The sequence below is a fragment of the Mesoplodon densirostris genome, chromosome 15 (assembly GCF_025265405.1).
Source record: "Mesoplodon densirostris isolate mMesDen1 chromosome 15, mMesDen1 primary haplotype, whole genome shotgun sequence".
Taxonomy (NCBI): Eukaryota; Metazoa; Chordata; class Mammalia; order Artiodactyla; family Ziphiidae; genus Mesoplodon; species Mesoplodon densirostris.
This window is the reverse complement of record NC_082675.1, coordinates 66651410-66669509: the sequence shown is the minus strand read 5'-3', so window position 1 is coordinate 66669509 and position 18100 is coordinate 66651410. Positions and strand designations below refer to the sequence as shown.

The 18100-nt window shown below is 50.1% G+C and overlaps 1 protein-coding gene across 1 annotated transcript in view; it reads left to right on the top strand.

Moving 5' to 3' along the window:
- MYO5B (myosin VB) overlaps window positions 1–18100 on the top strand; it is a 382117-nt gene that overhangs the window by 329493 nt on the left and 34524 nt on the right. The window contains exons 22-27 of the mRNA XM_060119082.1: window positions 924–1157; window positions 9613–9697; window positions 10694–10842; window positions 11960–12079; window positions 13917–14057; window positions 17736–17801. Coding sequence (XP_059975065.1) covers window positions 924–1157; window positions 9613–9697; window positions 10694–10842; window positions 11960–12079; window positions 13917–14057; window positions 17736–17801 — 795 coding nt within the window. The remainder of the gene's footprint in view (window positions 1–923; window positions 1158–9612; window positions 9698–10693; window positions 10843–11959; window positions 12080–13916; window positions 14058–17735; window positions 17802–18100) is intronic.

Sequence of the window (18100 nt, the reverse complement as noted above, 5' to 3'; positions counted from 1 at the left end):
GTTTAGCCAGTAGCTCTGTTCTACTTGGAGCTCCTGCAGAGAATAGCAACGAAGACTTATCAATGACTGTTGGTTGCTTGCTTGGTTATTGGGAGAACCCTACTTCCTCCACTCCACTTTCCCTGCTGACCACTTTGAGCTGATGTGCTCAATTACAGCACCGCTTTCTGCCCATGTTTACACTAGCACTTGACACTGGCCCTGGGTCCTCAGGGCTTCCTCTGTGTGAGCTCATCCACAGTCTGCCTCCCAGTCCCCCTCCGTACCTCTGCCAGGCACCGGGGGGAACGCTTCTCACTTACCTATTGCTTGAGTGGGTACATGATTGGGTACCTCGTCGGCAGGGACGGGTTCTGCCAGGGCGTCAGTTTCTGGAGTCAGAGTCTTACAGGATAAGCTGACAGGTGGTGGGAGGGATCCCTAGGCCCCATGGAGGACCTCCTTGGAAGAGGGGATGCTGAAGAGGTCCTTTGTCTCAGAGCCAGCGATTAGGTTGCAGCTCTTTGTGCCGGGGAATCCAAGGACAGGAGGGCCCAGCGCAAAAGAGCAGGGAATCCTGAAAAGCAAAGGCTGCAGTTCCAAGAAGCCAAAAACATTGTTCCTGCAACTTAAAAACCGGGCGTAAGATCTCTCCAGCCGGACACAGAAGGCTAACCACTGTCGGCCAGCGTCCAGCTCTGTCGCAGCTCCTAAACACTCCTTGAATGTCAGTACTGGTGTTTTTTCTTTTCCTTTATTTCTCCTAGGTTCACAATAGAGTTTTGTTAGGGAGATGCCAAGAAAGCACTCGAGCATTTGGTGATTGTGAGGTTTAATACCGCCTTGGAAGTCCCTTTGTTAATTGCCTTCGTGTTTGTTCCTGTCCCACTAACCTTGCTCTCCGCCTCTGTTTCCTCCCTCCCTGTTTGCTGGTGCCCTTCCAGAACAAAGAGTTCAAGATGCTATCGGAGCAGCTGTCAGCCATCACCTCCACACACGCCACGGAGGTAGAGAAGCTGAAGGGGGAGCTGGCCTGCTACCAGCAGAGCCAGGGTGGGGACAGCAGCCCGCAGCTGCAGGAGGAGGTCGAGAGCCTGCGGACAGAGCTGCAGAGGGCCCACTCAGAGCGCAAGGTCCTGGAGGACGCCCACACCCGGGAGAAGGATGAGCTGAGAAAGGTGTGTCGAGGGGCCAGGGGGGCAGCTGGGTGGTGGCTGGCTTACGGAGCACCCCTCCGAAGTGGTTTCTTCTTCCAGCTGTTACACTGCCATGGACTTTACTGGGGCTCATGCCCAAGACTGAGCATCCCTCTGTGTCTAGATGTAAAGTGCCACTGCTTTGGGGGAACCCACACAAGCACGTGTCCCTTCACCTGACAAGTGCTGATTGAGTTTCTGCCATTACCTGGACATGGTGGCATCCCCTGAAAGGTTACACACACGTGCCTTTGGGCATGTTCCTTATAGTCTAGGACTAGCCACTGAGTCCGCTCTGCAGTCCGAGTTCCTGTTGGCAGGAGAGACGGTACAGAGGTAGTGGCCTTTCTTCTTAACGTTGCCTGCAGGGATTAGGGGCAACCTCTGGGCATCCCTTCCCATAATCATAGTGCTTTGGGGAATTTGCCTAAAGTTTAAGTGTTGATAGTTTCAGCCTGACTAATCTCCTCTGGTTGGTGTGTTCTGTAGGTTTACTTTCCACCCCCATAAAACGGGATTGGACCCCACTCCCCCATCTCAAATGTCAGGATACAGAGATTCCCTTCTCCACTGCCAAGATAGCTGTTCAAACCAGGGAAGTCCCACGTGCCCCTGCGGAGCCTTCCACGGTCTCAGGACACTGCTTCTCTCCCCCATCTTTATGGCAACCCGCAGCCACAGGGAAGATGGCACACTGCCCACTTATTTAGTTCCTGTCCATCACTGGAGAGTCACGATGGGCTAAGAATCTAAGAGGGAAGGACTCGGTGTTCCTAACATTGAAATAATAATTTTCAGTGTTTAAAAATTGGGGCACGCTGAATGCTGCCACAGAAAGCATCCTGAGGTAGACACAGGAGTTTCCAGATTCTCATCCCTGCATTGCCATTACCAAGTGCATGCAGGAAATCTCACTGGCCTTAGTTCCCTCATCTGTTTTTAAAAAAAAAAAAAAAGAAAAGAAGAAAGGTTGGTTTAGATCATTTTTTAGGCCCCTTCTACTTGCAGCTAGTCAGCTCCATGAGATGGTATTTGATGGTTTCTAGAAGGAAAAAGAACCTCCCTCAGCCCTGCTCTGTAGTGCCTCTCTCTTCCTGTGCCCAGTTACCTTCTCCTGGGCTGAGCCCTCAGGCACAACCGGGAAATAGGAGGACTGCCATCCACCTGCGGACCCAGCTTCTGCTGGGCTTGCCTGCGTCACTTCCTGTCCTGGGCAGAACTTCCCCACCGTCAGCCACCGCTTTCCCCAGATCCCAGGGGTTTCCCAGAGTCAGAAGGGGGATCCACACGGGGATTAGGTGACGAGGAAATTGAGACATAGGACTTACCGCTGCAGGCAGCCTGGCACAAAAGAGGCCACCCTGCAGCCTGTTGCCCAGATAAACCTGCCAGTTCACCCACCACGCCTGGAGTAGACTTCATTCTTCGGGGTAAAGCACATACTTAAGGAAACTCATGTTACTATGTAGCTACAAGCCTGTAACCTAGAAAGCATGGAATTCCAAACTTGTTGTTTATGGATCCTTGCTAAGAGATAGACAGTAACCCTTGTATGTGAACAAAAGACAAGATGGTGAAATCCGCAGGCAGAGAGAAGAGGCCAAGATTAGAACTGGAAACTCTTGAGATTGGTGACCCTGGGAGAAAAAGAAAAGCAGGTTCCCTGCACATGGGTGCTGGTCACATGAGACGCTGGGAAGTCTGTTAACCCAGCAGATCACAAAACCGGGGTCTCCGCCTCCACAGAGGGCACTTGACTCATGGACTCCCCAGGCTCCTTCTCTGCTTCCCCTGGGGCACTGTGATGTGGGGACTCAGAGTACTTTTAAAGTATCCACGTCTCCGTCCAGGGAACCTAAGGGTTTATAATACCCCGTGAGCCAAATAAGGAAGCGGGCTGCCTCCTCCTCTCCTTTGGAAAAATTGTTGCTATTGAAGTCTGGACCTGGGTCTTAAATATCAATACAATGAGAGCTTGGTCCTGGCAAGAAAAAAGAAAAATTCAAGGACACTGCCAAAAAGGGAATAGCAGGCACAGAGGCAGAACAAGAAAAGCACCTTCCCTGACTCCAAATATAAGCAAGTCCCAAGCTGGTAACTTAAGAAACTGGCGTGAAATGATGAAGTGCGATGTCCCATCTTTTTCCAGGAGGAGAAAAAGTGGAAGCAGATTTTTCTCTTTCTCTAAGGTCTTCCAAAGGTTTATTCTGGTGGCTGTGGGGTAGGGCAGGTAGGGGCTGGCTTTTTCCCCCTCTGGTTCTTCTCTGCCTAGTCTGGGTTTAATATTTATCAAAGGTACCATGTCCAGTCTTAACAAACGCTGAATAATCAGACAGTTGGTTTCTTCTCCGGCTCGTCCAGCAGCCTGCTCCTTGCTGAACAAGATTGATGACGGGCGAAGCAGGGAGGGAGCTGGCTGCTGGTAGATGTTTGTTTAATGGATTTGATATTTCTGTCAGCAAATGTTGTATTGGAACTGGCATCCTGGTAAACTCGGGGCTCCCCGCTTCTGACAGCATTCTCATTGTCAGGCCACATGGCCATGCTGCCTCGGACTGTGGGAGGCCAGGCCTCCCTGGGGGCAGAGCCTGGGCATGACGCACCCCCATCAGCTGCAGAAGTTAGCTGACAGTTGTTCTATTAAAGGTGTCCTTGTTGGGGCCCCTCCCTGGAGTGGTCTGCACCTCGGCCTGGAACCTCCTTTCCTGTTAGCTGTGGGATGTGTATTTTGTTCCTTCTTAAAGCTATCAGTGATCCCTGCGCTGACGGACTCGTGCAGCTGTGCTGTTTCCTATCCCTGATGAAAGAGACATGAGTCCCAGGGCTGCCCTTGACACAGAGGCAATGGCTTATTATCCAGAATCTGCTCTGCTGGTGAGGCCAGCACGGCCTGGCTCAGAGCAGGGCTGTGGGTGGGTGAGAAAGAGCAGCCCACAGCTAGGTCCCTGGCTCTGAGTGAGGGTCCTTGACACGTGTGAGCCCCGCAGGCCTTGAGTGTTCAGGCTGGTGCAGTTGGGGTTCTGTGTTGTATTGTGTCATCGGCCACCAAACCACCAGCGGATAGTTACCTTGGATAGTTCCAATGTAAAGGTTTTGTGTTTTTCCAAATAGAAGTAAAAAGATCTGCCTTTGGGGGTAAGGGAGTTCTCACAGTGGAATGTTTTGAGTCTTTCCCCACCAAAGATACAGAACAGGACTTCTTTGGCCCATTAAGACGCAGAGTTGTGCTACCAGCAGGCTTCATGGTTCACAAGGAGGCTGATGGTTGTTAGAAAGAGGACCCCATGCCGTCTCATGGAAGGACATTATCTCACTGCAGAAATCATGGAAGCTCACAGCCCTTCGTTTATTCAGTAGTTATTTATTGAGTGTATTTGTTAGGCACTGTTCTGCACACTGGTGCAAAAGTAAGCAATTTGAAAAGTCCTTCTCATTCTTAGGGAGTGTAAATATTTGGGGGTTATGGGAGAATATACAGATGGGAATCAAATACAAATTATCCCTCATGCGCAATAAAGAGAAATAGGGGCTTCCCTGGTGGCTCAGTGGTTGAGAGTCCACCTGCCGACGCAGGGGACGCGGGTTCGTGCGCCGGTCCGGGAAGATCCCACATGCCGTGGAGCGGCTGGGCCCGTGAGCCATGGCCGCTGGGCCTGCGCGTCCGGAGCCTGTGCTCTGCAACGGGAGAAGCCACAACAGTGAGAGGCCCAGGTACCGCCAAAAAAAAAAAAAGAAGAAGAAGAAGAAGAAAGAGAAATAAAGCAGAGTAAAGGGATAGAGAGGAACCTTTGGGGCCAGGGGAGGTATGTTTCGTTCAGACTCCCTCTGAGAAGATACGTGAGTGAGGTGAGGAGTGAGCCATGGGGACTTCTAAGGAACAGGTGACAGCAGGTGCGTCAGCCCTGAGGTGGGAGTAGGCTGGGTGGGTTCAAGGACCAACAAGGAGGCCATCGGGCTGAGGTGGACGGAGCAAGGAGAAGGGTAGGAAGGTGGTGAGGTCCCATCGGGAAGGGTCTTCTGACCTTGAAGGCAACATTGGCCGTGAGCCCTCCAGAGAGATGAGCAAGTCTGTCTGATGCACTTGGTCCCTGAAGCACACACCAGGTCCCTCCCGCCCCGAACGCCTTCCTGTAACTCTGCTGTCAGAACCAGGCGTTTGAGGCCTGCTCCAGGCTTTGACATCGCTGTCCTTCATATGTCAGCCTTCTGACCTGTCAGGATGCAGGGTGGCCTAGTGGTTACGAGCTGGACCAGGTCTGCTCAGGGCCACAGCCGGCTGTTGTTTTCTACTAGAAGACTTGCATTTGGCTCTTTTTACAGTGCAAAAACCCAACTTGAAAAAAATAAGTCAAAACAAAACCAAAAGCCCAGAGCTACATTGTATCCCCAAACATTATCACTAGTAAAGGCAGTTACTTAACTGAGGCATTTGTTTCATTTAACTTACCAGGGGCTAAACTAGCCTGATTTACACCAGTGTTGGTTCTCATGATCTGTCCCCAGTCACCTTTTAGAGGTAAGAAACACTCCCAAAAATATTGCCGTACAAGAGTTAAAAGACCCCTCCACCAAAAAAAAAAAAAACGGAGCTGCTGAATGATGTTTAATGAGCGTCCACAGCTGGCGAAGGTGTTACTTATCACGCCGAGAGGACACACCTGCCTGACTCTCTGTTCTTAGTGTCTCCCCCTGCAGCCTGCGTCCCTGACAACAAACGGAAGGCCATTTGGCTGCAGAAGTTTGTCACCCACCACTACGGCCAACGAACTCTCCGTATGCTAGCTGGCTGGGGAGACTGGGGATGGCCAGCACCTGGGGAAGTGTGATTGGGGGAGCACTCTCTGCCCTCCCTGGGATGTGGAGCTGAGATGGGGCCCATCCCTCCTGCTGTGCGCCTACCTCCAGAACTGCTCAGGCAGGCAGAAAAGCAAAGCTCCGCAATGCCACTTTGATGAATGGCTTAGAATAACAAAGCTGAGTTCATCAGAGGCCTGTCTTTTGGAATCAAAGCCTTGGAGGGAGACAGAGGAAAGAAATGAGGTGCCCCGCACAACAGAAGATTTTAGTGGGTACACGCTCATAACCGTGGCTGCCCCGCCAGCTGGAGTCTTGGCTGAGATTTTATTTTATTTTTGTTTTTTTTGTTTTTGCGGTACGCGGGCCTCTCACTGTTGTGGCCTCTCCCGTTGCGGAGCACAGGCTCCGGACGCGCAGGCTCAGTGGCCATGGCTCACGGGCCCAGCCGCTCCGCGGCATGTGGGATCTTCCCAGACCGGGGCACGAACCCGTATCCCCTGCATCGGCAGGCGGATGCTCAACCACTGCGCCACCAGGGAAGCCCTTGGCTGAGATTTTAGATCACAGGTGGCTGCAGTGAAGCTTCATGATCTTCGCCTGCATTCAGAGGAATGGAGGTTTCAGGTCCAGCCTCGTGGTGGTGGCATGCGCCCTCTACTGGGCAGACGCTCCACTTCAGAGGGACATTGCCTGCCTGTAGGACGCTCAGAGGACGGTGATGAGCACTGTGAGTGATCTTGGAAGCCGTCTCGGGACCACCTGCTCTGTGAGCTGCCCGTGTATACAGAAGGTGGTTTAGGGAATTGAAGTCCTAGTTCCATGGAGGGTCTGGTTACTTCACAGCCTGATCTGAACAGCCACCCACCGGGGTCCACTGGTTCAGAGGTTGCAGTCTTGCTTCTCCGAGGGGGACTGGAGTCCTGCCCTCCTGACTGTGGCACCAGGTGGGGCTTCACTCTGGCTGCACCCTGGGTGGGCTCTTTTTTGTAGAGGTTCACACCACGTGGTTTCTTCTGTTGGTTGTTTTCAGTTTGACTTTACTTGTACACCTAGAAAAGGGAAAGCTATTTTGAGTATTTACCAAGCTAATTTAAAGGCACACGTGAGGTCATTGGGTGGTGAACTGCGTCCAATAACAGCAAATTAGATGAATTTAAAGAACGCTTTTTTCCTGTGCCTCCTGAGCCGAATTGAATTATTTGATTAAACAAGCTCATGTCTTCTAGATGTTTTAGTCAACTATAAACACATTTTAAAAACCAAAAAACAACAACAACAAAAAACCCTTTAAAGGAGTCCTGATTTTTGCATGAGGAAATCTTAGGCTCCTTAACTGGATCTGCAGGGCAATTCATTCGTTCAACAAGCGTTAGGTGGCCGCGTCGGGCCGGGTACTGATGAGGCGACAGCCTGGAACGTGGCCCCCCTGGGTCCTGCTGAGGCCTCTGGTCCAGGCTGAGCAGGTGGGTGAGGAAACCGAGTGTCTGCCAGGGGGCAGGGCCTTAGTGCCAAGGCTGAGAAACCCTGCTTTACGACCTGCCATGGCCCTTACCTGTTTTCTCACTGTTACCCACCTGTTCCTCATGCCTGCTAGGCTGGGCCCTCTCTGTGCGCAGCTATCTTGAGTCTTGTTCATTTTGCATCCCCTAGCCCCTGGCAAGGCTCCTGGTACGGAGAAGCGCATCAGGAACTGTCTGATGGATGAGTGACAGCCTTGCCCTGTGTCACCCCCTGGGCCAGAGCTAGGCTTAGCAAGTGGGAGCCTTTGATGATAAAACAGCATCCATCTCAATGCTTTTTCTTTTATACTTTGCCCTCACCAAGTCAGGTTTACTCTCTGTAGACATGAAACATCAGTTGTGTTCATTATAATAAAAAAATACATTGTCGACGAAGATAACAGTTTGGTATAATTAGTTACATGAGTGTATACGTATTTACCAGCCTTATCTCATTTGATATCCTGTGGGGAGGCAGAACATGGTCCTTTGCCTGATCCTCCATAGAGAGAGTTCGTGACCATGAAGGGGGTAATAATCTGCTTGGTGGGAAGGGGTCTGCTGAATATGAAGACGTAGTGCCGGTCGTTCTCGACCTAGAATAGCGTCAGCATTGCACTCACTAGTCAGAGCCTCATTCCTGTAACTCTCAGCGGTACATCTGCAGATGAGCTGACGAGGGAAACTGAGTCCATCTGAACTGAGGTTGAGAAGGAGCTGCAGTGCCCCGTTGCCAGGATGGGACAGTGTCCTGGAAGGTAGTTTTGAGCCACATTTTGAAGGAGATTGAAACCTCCTTGAAGTTTGAAGGAGTCGGGTCATGTTAATGGAGGGTTAGCAGATGGCTTGGAGCTTTTGCAAGCCTCTGCCAGTCCTGTGCGTCTGCTCTTCTCTGTAAGGATCCTTTGAGAGCACGCCGCCTGCAGACTATCAGCAGCTCCCCAGAGGGGCCAAGGCACCTAAGCGGGAGTCACTGCCTTCTGAATTCCTAAGGGGAGAACAACAGACCTCCGTCCTGGACTCCAGCCTTGGTGCAGTTCTCTCCTGACCCTTTCTACGTGATGCTGGGGGTTGGGGGGAGCAGTTCTCTTAACTCACCTCTTGGTGCCTTAAGCTTATCTTTAAAGCCAGGAGGAAGGGAAGATGGCCTTGAAACATAACCAGTTGGAATTCAAACCCCTCCAGGGCTTCTGCCCTTTAGCCAGCCTCCCCGGGGCCTCCTTTCCTGCTTTTCCTGCCACGGGGTCTAGCAGCATTTCAAGGGAGTGCACGTGGGTCCTCTGGGATCTGTGTGACCCTCTCTCCCCTTGGATTCCATGCCACAATCTCCTAGGTAGCAATTCTGGTAGGTCACCATCTAGTCTCAGCTACTCTGTGCAGGCTTGTTATCACGTGTTCTGTTATTGTACTGAGGATGGCATTTTGAGGCTCTTTCTACACAGGTCGGGAAGAAGCCTCTCCCCGGTAGGTCATAAAATGTACCAAAGATAGCCAGAAGCTATTTCTTCAACCAAAGGGAGCGAGGTTGTTTATGCTCATCCCTCAGACCAAAACCTGGGAGCCTGTCTTACGCTCATTTTTTTGTCTTTTGCCACACCTAGCACAGGGTACTGTGCTTAGTAAAACAGCAGCTTCATTGAACATAATTCACATCCTTTAGTTGAAAGTCAATAGCAAGGCTCCTTCCCTTCCCCAGCATCTGAGCTGTGTGGGTCCAGTGAGACACACATAGGCAGGGGCGGGTGAAGACCAGGGATAATTCTTCATTGTGAGCTTTAGGCTTGCCTGAGACTCAAATATGAGAGCTCAGAATTTACCGAGACACGGAACTAAATACAAGAAGGCCAGTTATCATTGTAAGATCCTGAACACAGCGTATGACCTTGGCGTAGACTTTTCATGAGGTTTCTGTGGGCATTGCAAAACCATAAACAGTGGTAAACTCATCTGCCTTGTTCTAATGGGATTTTTCTTTCAGTGTACGATTTTAATCCCCAAATGAAAGCAGCTTTGGCCGATTCCATTTTCTTTAGTAAAAAGAGCATTTAAACTTAACCACCTGAAGTTCAAACCTCACAAAAGGAGCCTTTCCTCTGCCCGGCTTCACAGGCAAATATTTTTCCCCCTGCTCTCTCTTTCAGCGAGTTGCAGACCTGGAGCAAGAAAATGCCCTCTTGAAAGATGAGAAGGAACAGCTTAACAACCAAATCCTGTGCCAATCTAAAGGTAGGTACCAAAGTGCAGGACTTTTCCTTTTGGATTTTAAGTTCTTTTCCACACTGATTTTCCCCAGAGATTTCTACGAAGCGTGTAGTCAGTCAGGATGCTGCAGTGGGGAAAGGGTTTCAACAGGAGAGAGATGAAAAAGAAGGGTGATCTTTAAGATCCCGCGGCCGACATTTGGTTTCAGGAGTTTTAATCACCTGAGTGCACAGACTCACCCAGCATGGTCTTTAACTGTTTTAAATTTCCCTTTAAAAATTGTTTCTTTCCACTGATACGAATCATAAGTTTTAGTGGGAGAAAAGCCCACCCATGTTACCTTTTTGCCTTCCCTCCTCCCCCCAACCTCACCTTCGGCCTTATCTCCTCGCATCTCCTTTAATCTCTCTGCACAAGAACCTGAAAGACCAGGAATAAGGAAGAAACTCTGGAACAGAACCTGGGTTCTTCCAGCATTGCTGCCAGCAGTTGCTATGACAGTTGTTGTAAGAGAGAGTCTGGCACGTTAGCCGTGCGAGTTGTCGTGTGTGCAGCCGGCTTCTCTCCCCAGCCCCTAGGGGCAGAGTGGGCCTTCCCCGCTCCGAAGACTGCAGCCGAGCCTTGGGAGCAAACCTCCCTGGACTCTGCAGAGGGTGAGGTCGCCGAATAAACTCGCCAAGTATCTGTGTTGTGAGCCTGTTGTGGGCAGCCTTTTTTTAAATTAGTTTCTGCTTTATAACAAAGTGAATCAGTCATACATATACATCTGTTCCCACATCCCTTCCCTCTTGAGTCTCCCTCCCACCCACCCTCCCTATCCCACCCCTCCAGGCGGTCACAAAGCACCAAGCAGATCTCTCTGAGCTATGCGGCTGCTTCCCACTAGCTATCTACCTTACGTTTGGTAGTGTATATATATGGGCAGCCTTTTAACAAGAGTTTAGTCAGCAGGCACGAGTGGTCACGCTCCAGGGGAAGCCATGCCAAGCCAGCGTGCAGCTCCGTGCACTTGCTTTCCAGATGAATTTGCCCAGAACTCCGTCAAGGAAAACCTCCTGATGAAGAAGGAGCTGGAGGAGGAACGCTCCCGGTACCAGAACCTCGTGAAGGAGTATTCCCGGCTGGAGCAGAGATACGACAACCTCCGGGACGAGATGACCATCATAAAGGCAAGGAGGGCAGTTCCCCCGCTCACCGGCTCTGCAGCCCTTGTTCTCGCGCCGCTGCCCCTGCAGTGCCGACTGGCACAGCGATGCCCGGTGGTCGGTGCTGCACGAACAGTGTCGCCTCCCCGTGTCAGTTCTCACCCCTCCCGCGGGTAGATCTCACACAAGCAAGTAGCTGGGCAGGGAGTCCTTCCCGAGGGCAGCTCCTTTCCCAACTTTGGGGTCTTACGAAGATCTCGGTTAGGACTTGAAGGAAAATTCCACCCACGTAAATGTGTTCTCTTTCTTGTTTCCTATTCTGGGAGAATCCCTGTGTGGAAACAGGAATGGCGTGGGGAGCTCAGGCTGCGGGCAGGCCTGCAAGGGTCTGACGGTTTCTCCTAACCCTCGATGCCACACAGATACAGGGGAACGTTTTCATGTTTTACCATTTGTCATTCTCTTTTACCCCATGTAACTATTCCCTCCAGAAAGGCGTATTCAAACGAGACTGAATAAGTTAATTGCGTAGGAACCCAGAAGAGAAGCTGAGTAGGAACATACATAGAAATCTAAAATTTTCCTACCGCGGTCAGTTTTTACTCTCAGCGCCCAGTCAGATGCAAGGGGGGAAAAGAGCAATTTTTAAGTGAACAGTATAAAGGATAAGCTCTATTTCTAATATGCTTACTATTTTCTGAAACAGAATTGGTGGAGTGCAGGTTGAAGCAGGGGCCTTGAGGGGCCGGTGTGCAGTGTTCTCTTCAAGAGGGGGGCGGTGACAGGACTGTCTGTGTACTTCAGGCTGTTCGGGCGTTAAGGGTCTTTTCCCCAGGACTTTTCAGAGAAATTGGCCCAATGTTAGGGATTTGCATTTCATTTACAGGGAACACAGACCTGCTGTAGAGGTGTGTTCTCTTCCAAGTGTCATTTTGTTGCTTAGCTGGACGGATGTAAGAACTGTAGGTGACATTTCTCGTGGGAACAGCTCTGTTTAGCCGTCATTCCAAGAAACAGTGGTACCTATTCTTGTTGACAAAGGAGGCAAAAGTCCAATTCTAGAGTCTGCTGTTATTTGAAAAATAATAGTTCTTGTTAACATTAGTTCATTATGTGTTTTCACATGTTTCTCCCTAAACAGCAAACCCCAGGCCACAGGCGGAACCCATCAAACCAGAGTAGCTTAGAATCTGACTCTAATTACCCCTCCATCTCGACATCTGAGGTCGGAGACACAGAAGATGCCCTCCAACAGGTGGAGGTGAGTAAGACAGGCTCTTGGCTGTTGTCTGTGCTCCAGAGGGAGGGTCTGTGACCTGTATGGAGCTTCCCCCACCAGCACTGTTCTGTTTCTGGGACCACAGTTCCCCGGGCTCATTCCTGACAGCAGGGTCACTCGAACTGCAGTGGACTTATAGACGGTTCTCTGGAGTTAATATTTACTGTGCAAGGCAATACATTATTGTTCCCGCTCTCCATAAAGGAAGATCCCTGATACCTCTTGCAAAATTGAGGACCTGTTGCAGAGAGGTGAAATAGCTGGAACAGCTGAGTCGTTAAAAGAGATATAATTTATCATCCCCATTTAGTATCACAGCACATATAGTAATATCAACAAGAAAGTTTCCCTTCCTGACTTAGAAGCTGGCTAAAACTCAGAGGACAGCAACAGATATTTGAAACAACAGATATTTGCTGAGCGAAATGTATCTCTGTCGGTAATAGCCTCTTAGAGTCACACAGCAGTCTTTATAGTCTGTGTGTAATTTTATCAAAGGTACATAGACACACAGTTTTTCCTCTGGCATTTGAAAAGCAGAAAATCACAAGCACTTAAAACCGTATGAAGCACATGAAGATAGATGTGGAAGAGGGACGGTTATAAAAACAAATGTGCTTTGATCACATCCTTGTGCCAGGCACTGCTGGCGGGTACTGGAGAAACAGCAGTGATCGAGCCAGAGAACGTCCCTGCCCTCATGGAGCTTGTCTGATGGAAAGTTAGACCCTAATCAGTTGACGGAAGAAGCTTATAATACAATTGCGAGTACCGTTAAGTGCTGTAAAGGGAAGTGAAGGATGGTGAGAGATGGCGAGAGATGGAAGGATAGAAAAGGAGGTCCTCCAGGTAAAGGTCTGGCTGCTGTACAGTTTGGTGTGGTTTGCTGCCTGCTGTATGCACTCAGTAAGCATTTAATAAATGCTAGCTTAAGGCCCTTGGTTTTGCTTTGCAGTCTCCTAAGTCTGGGTCCCCCAGAGGCTTTGGTCAGCCTGAACTCCAGATGCACCACCCAGGTGTTTGTGTATGTGACGGTTTACGTGCAGGCCTGAGCACTTCCATCAGTGGATTTATTTTCTTCCGGGAAGCTGAGGCTGGTTCTTGGGATTGGCCAGAGCAGCATTCATTAAGTGCTGGCTGAACCAAATTATGGTATCCCTTACGTACAAACATGTACTTTTAAGATCCATGTGGATATGCCTGTGCCGATACATGTTTGTCCACGCACACCCACACGTGACAGACCCTGGAGGACAAACCCAGGCATGAATCTGAAGGAAGAAATCTACCGGGAAATTGATGCTGCAGGATCCATTGGATAAATGGGTTCCCTGGCAGGACAAGTGTTGATTTTGATTCAAGGTGCAGTCAAGTGGTGTTCGATAGCACATTTAACGGTGATTAGTAAGCACATGGATCCTTCATCAGGAAGCATTATATCCTGAGTTTTACAACTTCTCTGTGTGAGACCATTTTCCAGAAATTAGCTCTTTTTTTAACTTCCAAATAAAAAGGCTGTGTCTTTATCCATTTGTTCCTAGAGTATATGATTGGTCATCTTAGGTGGCTCACACAGGAGGAATATAAGTGGCTGAGACTCAGATGTTATATAGACAGAAAATGAGCCTGGAGCACCAACTTTAATATGAGAATGATCGTTGGTTGGCGTTGGCTTTGTCTCAGAGGCGTGGATTGATGTTTGGGAGGGAGAGGGAGGACAGACAGCCGGTGGAGCCAGCTGACCCTGGGGGCGCCGTGTGTTCCTAAGGCGTCTGTGCTATTAAAACCTCTTCTTCCTGCTCCCTGTCTTCCTCGGAAGGAAATTGGCCTGGAGAAGGCGGCCATGGACCTGACAGTCTTCCTGAAGCTGCAGAAGAGGGTGCGAGAGCTTGAGCAGGAGAGGAAGAAACTGCAGGTGCAACTGGAGAAGAAAGAACAGCAGGACAGCAAGAAAATCCAGGTGCGTGAAGGAGCTGTGAGCCCGCAGGGCCGCACCCTGAGGGTGCTGGCGTCAGAATGACCCAGCTCACTCCTGCCAGGGCTCATGGGGTCAGGTGTGACCACGAGAGGTCATGCTGGGGCTGGGTTTCAGGGAAGACCTTCATCTTGTCTTGATGGCGTGTTGAATCTTCTCTGCAAGTGCCCACATCACGCCAGTCGGACAGGAGTCAGCTTCCCCAGTACCTTCAGGGTAAAGAATTTCCAGTGGTGAAGCCAGCAGGGAGCCTGTGTCATTGTCACCCACTTGCAAAGAGAACCAGGACGTAATTAGAGTATAAACACAGTTGACCTTCGAACAACTCGGGCTAGGGGCGCCCAACCCTCTGCACAGTTGAAAACTCACCCGTGACTTATAGTCGGCCCTGGTCCTGCATCTGAGGATTCAACCAGTCACAGATTGTGCAGTGCTGTAGTATTTACTATTGAAAAAAATGCACGAATAAGTGGACCTGTGCAGTTCAAACCCATGTGATCCAAGGGTCGACTATACAGGCCAAAGTCAAATCTTAGAGAAAATCAATGCCTGTTTGTACCTGGAATCTGGTGTGGACTTGAGTTTAGTCCCATTGGGTCAGGGGCAGACCAAGTTTGCAGTCACCCAGGACTGAAGCCTCGCCTCAATCTAAATTATCATCAGTATCTTGGGTCTTGAAAAGATATTTTTTGAAACCTTAGTGTCCCCAGATGTATCACTCCATCCCAAGGACCCACTGGGCACCTATGCTATGCTCAGCACTGTGCTGGTGCCGGACTCACAGTAGGTGTTCAAAGTGTTTATTAAATGAGGGAGATACAAATGGAAGAGAAATCCCCCTGCTGACTAGATTATAAATTCGAGGAATGTGGAATCTAGGTCAGGAGGACCAGACATAACACGGGTGAAGAATAAAAAATCACATCGGTAGCACTCAAATAACTGCCAGGTTGGGTACAAACAGGTTGATGCTGTAGGAACAGAGAGCAAGTGGTCCTCCACTTGCTACAAGGACGGCTTCTAATGGGATGTGAGGCCTTTTCGGACATGGGTCACATCATTAGCTGACCTCACTGTGGGTTTGTGAAAGGCCTTGGGTCTGTTCTCAGGCTTGAGTTGCCCCTTGCGGGGTTCGACCCCCTCCCTGCATCCTCAGCCCTACCCCCACCCCACCCCTCCCCTACACGCTTTCTCCTTTTGTAACACCCGACTTCCCTTTCCAATCAAATGTGATACAGATGTTGATCGGTATTACTGGTAAATTCTTGGGTTTTTTTCCTGAGCAGTAAGTGGGGAGGTAAATCTCGCTGATGGATTTAAATCTTTCAGGTGGATTAGATTCAGAATGGGGGGTGAAAGGATTAGGTTTATAAATGACTCATTCAATTAGAAGAGAATCTGCCCTGACAGGCGAGCACAAATCAAATAGATGAAAAGCTGCACAGACGTCAGACAACGCCTGACGTGAAAGTTCCTGGCTGCCCAGCTGTCCCTGAAGGCTCACTCGCCAGGCTCTGCAGAAATGCCAAATAATTTTGGAATCTCGGCTTTAGGACTTCTGCTTGTCTTGAAACCAGATAGAAAGGGGTATATCTTTCATTAAAAAATAATCACTGAGCAAAAGTTAGAACCGCAGGCTTGGCTCACAGCCCTGTAACGTGCATTGAGGATCTCTGTTTAAGAAGAATGACCTTGTTTCTGCCAGAGTTTGGTAAGAAAGGCAGAAGTGGTCCAGAGGAGAGTATGGAATCCCTCTGCAGAAACCCTGAAACTGAGCTTTCAGAGATCATGTTCTTGGATCTGCCCTGGGTCCCAAGAGAAATTCTGAGCCACCTAGGTCTTTGGTCTGGAGTGATATGGCCCAGGTCTTGGCTATAGAGAGAGGCCAGGCTCTGGATGAGGAATGACAGGGAGGGCTGTAGGGAGCCTGTCAGTGAGGGAGTCACCAAGCCTGTCATGAGGTGGGGCCTCTGGGACAGTCCATCCATGTGTTTGACTTCCCATCCATCTGGCTGCCTTTCCCCGGGCCTGGCAAAGTCACCATGGCTGTCAGGGGGATTCCAGTGGGCTGTCCACTTAGAAACATAACTGCTGGTCCACCCTAATACAGCTCCTCAGATTTGGATAGATGATCTCCATTTTCCAAGAACCTAATGCACTTAACAATAATCCATGGTCGTGCAGCAAGCCCATGCTACGTAGAACACAGGTGCAGGCCTCTCCCCAGGCCAGCGGGTCATGAGCTGACCCTGAGCAGTCACATCCCCTACCACTGGAGACGAAGCAGAGACTGGTAGCCTGGAGCGTCGCTTTCCCAGGTTGCAGACTGGAAACAGTGCAGCCAGTGTCGCAGTCCTTGACCTGGAAAGGGCTGCTCAGATGCAGCCCCAGTCTCCAAGCCTGGGACCCCCCTAATCCATCCACAGCTGGACTTCAGGTTAGCTAGCACTGTGGATATCTAATTAAGCACTGTCAGGTGTTAGCTCCAAAATCCCATCTTATTCAGGGACTGTCACCCACTACGTGAAATCACCCCTAGCAGTTAACCATTTGTGAAGGTATTTCTACCCCTCCTCATTGGACAGGTCAAGTCCAATAGCTGCCAAACAATGATAGGAGTCATTGGCTCGGCTGAGTCCTCATGGGCTAGTGTTCCTTTGTTGCTGTCCACACCCACCAGCTGTGAAGCTGTGAAGTCAGACAGCGTTCGTGGTGCTCCGTAGCGGGCCAGCTGTCACACTGCCTATTGTAGAGCGACATAGAGGAAGCAGGCTTCTCCACAAGGTGCTCAGAGTGACCTAGTTGGGAAAACAATACACATGTGCACACACACACACTTCCCCCCCACCACCAAAAAAAAAACGAAGAGGGGCTCTTCAACCTCATAATAAGTACATCATTATTATATGTTAACCTTCCTAATAAGCACACAAGTCTAACGGTGCTGGTTTCCTAGGACTGCTGAAGCAAAGTACCACGAACTAGATGGCTTAAAACAACATAACTTTATTCTCTCATAGTTCTGGAGACCAGGAGCCAACAATTAAGGTGTCCACAGGGCCAGGCTCTCCTAAAGGCTTTGGGGACGATCGGCTCCATGCCTCTCTCTGAGTGTCTGGGCTGCTGGCGGCCCTGGGCAGTCCTCGACCTGCAGCCGCGAGACTCCAAGCTCTGCCCCCATCTTCAGTTCACGTGGGGGGGGGGGTCTGCCCTGTGTGCGTGTCTTCTCCCCTTCTTATAAGGACACCAGTCGCGTCAGACAAGGGACCATCCTAATGCCCTCATCTTGACTTGATTATATCTGCAAAGGCCCTATTTCCAAACTGGGTGACATTCCCAGGTACCAGGGCTTAGGACTTCGGTGTATCTTTTTGGAGACATGGTTCAACCCATAACACAGTGTTATTTGTGTTCAACCTGTAGGTGCTTGTGAAGATCGTGTGAGTAAACTTACGTAGGGGATGTGGGCAGGCAGGAGGGAGCTCCGTGGTGGCCTGAGGTAGTGAGCTGCATCTTGGCAGAAAGGAGGCGGACATACAGAGGGTGGGAGTGCCGGGCACAAGCAAGGGCAAAGCGAGCACGTCCTGACCGTGGTGGGAGATCGTCCTGTGGAACAGCTGCCTTGCAGCCCGTGCTCACCTCCTTGCCTCTTCATCCATGCAGGCGGAACAGCCAACTAGTGACTTAGATTTGGACCAGGATGCAGATCTAGCCTACAATAGTCTGAAGGTAAGATTCTTGGAAGACAAGCTTCCTTAACTCACCCTACGGAGGACGGATGATGGTGCTGGGCAAGGGCAAGTCCAGTCCTGAGCTTCTGTCTACGAATAAGTGGAGCCCTAAGCCCACAGTTTCCCCTTCCTGCACTTGAGTTTCTTCATCTTTGAAATGAAGGAAAATTTGTACTTACCCCAAACACCCCTGACACAAAATGTATGAGTTTTCCACATCAAGCAATTCTCCAGTTCTCTGTGGACACCAACTAGGAGTCCTACAATTAAATTCAACTGGGGCACAAACTTCCGAGG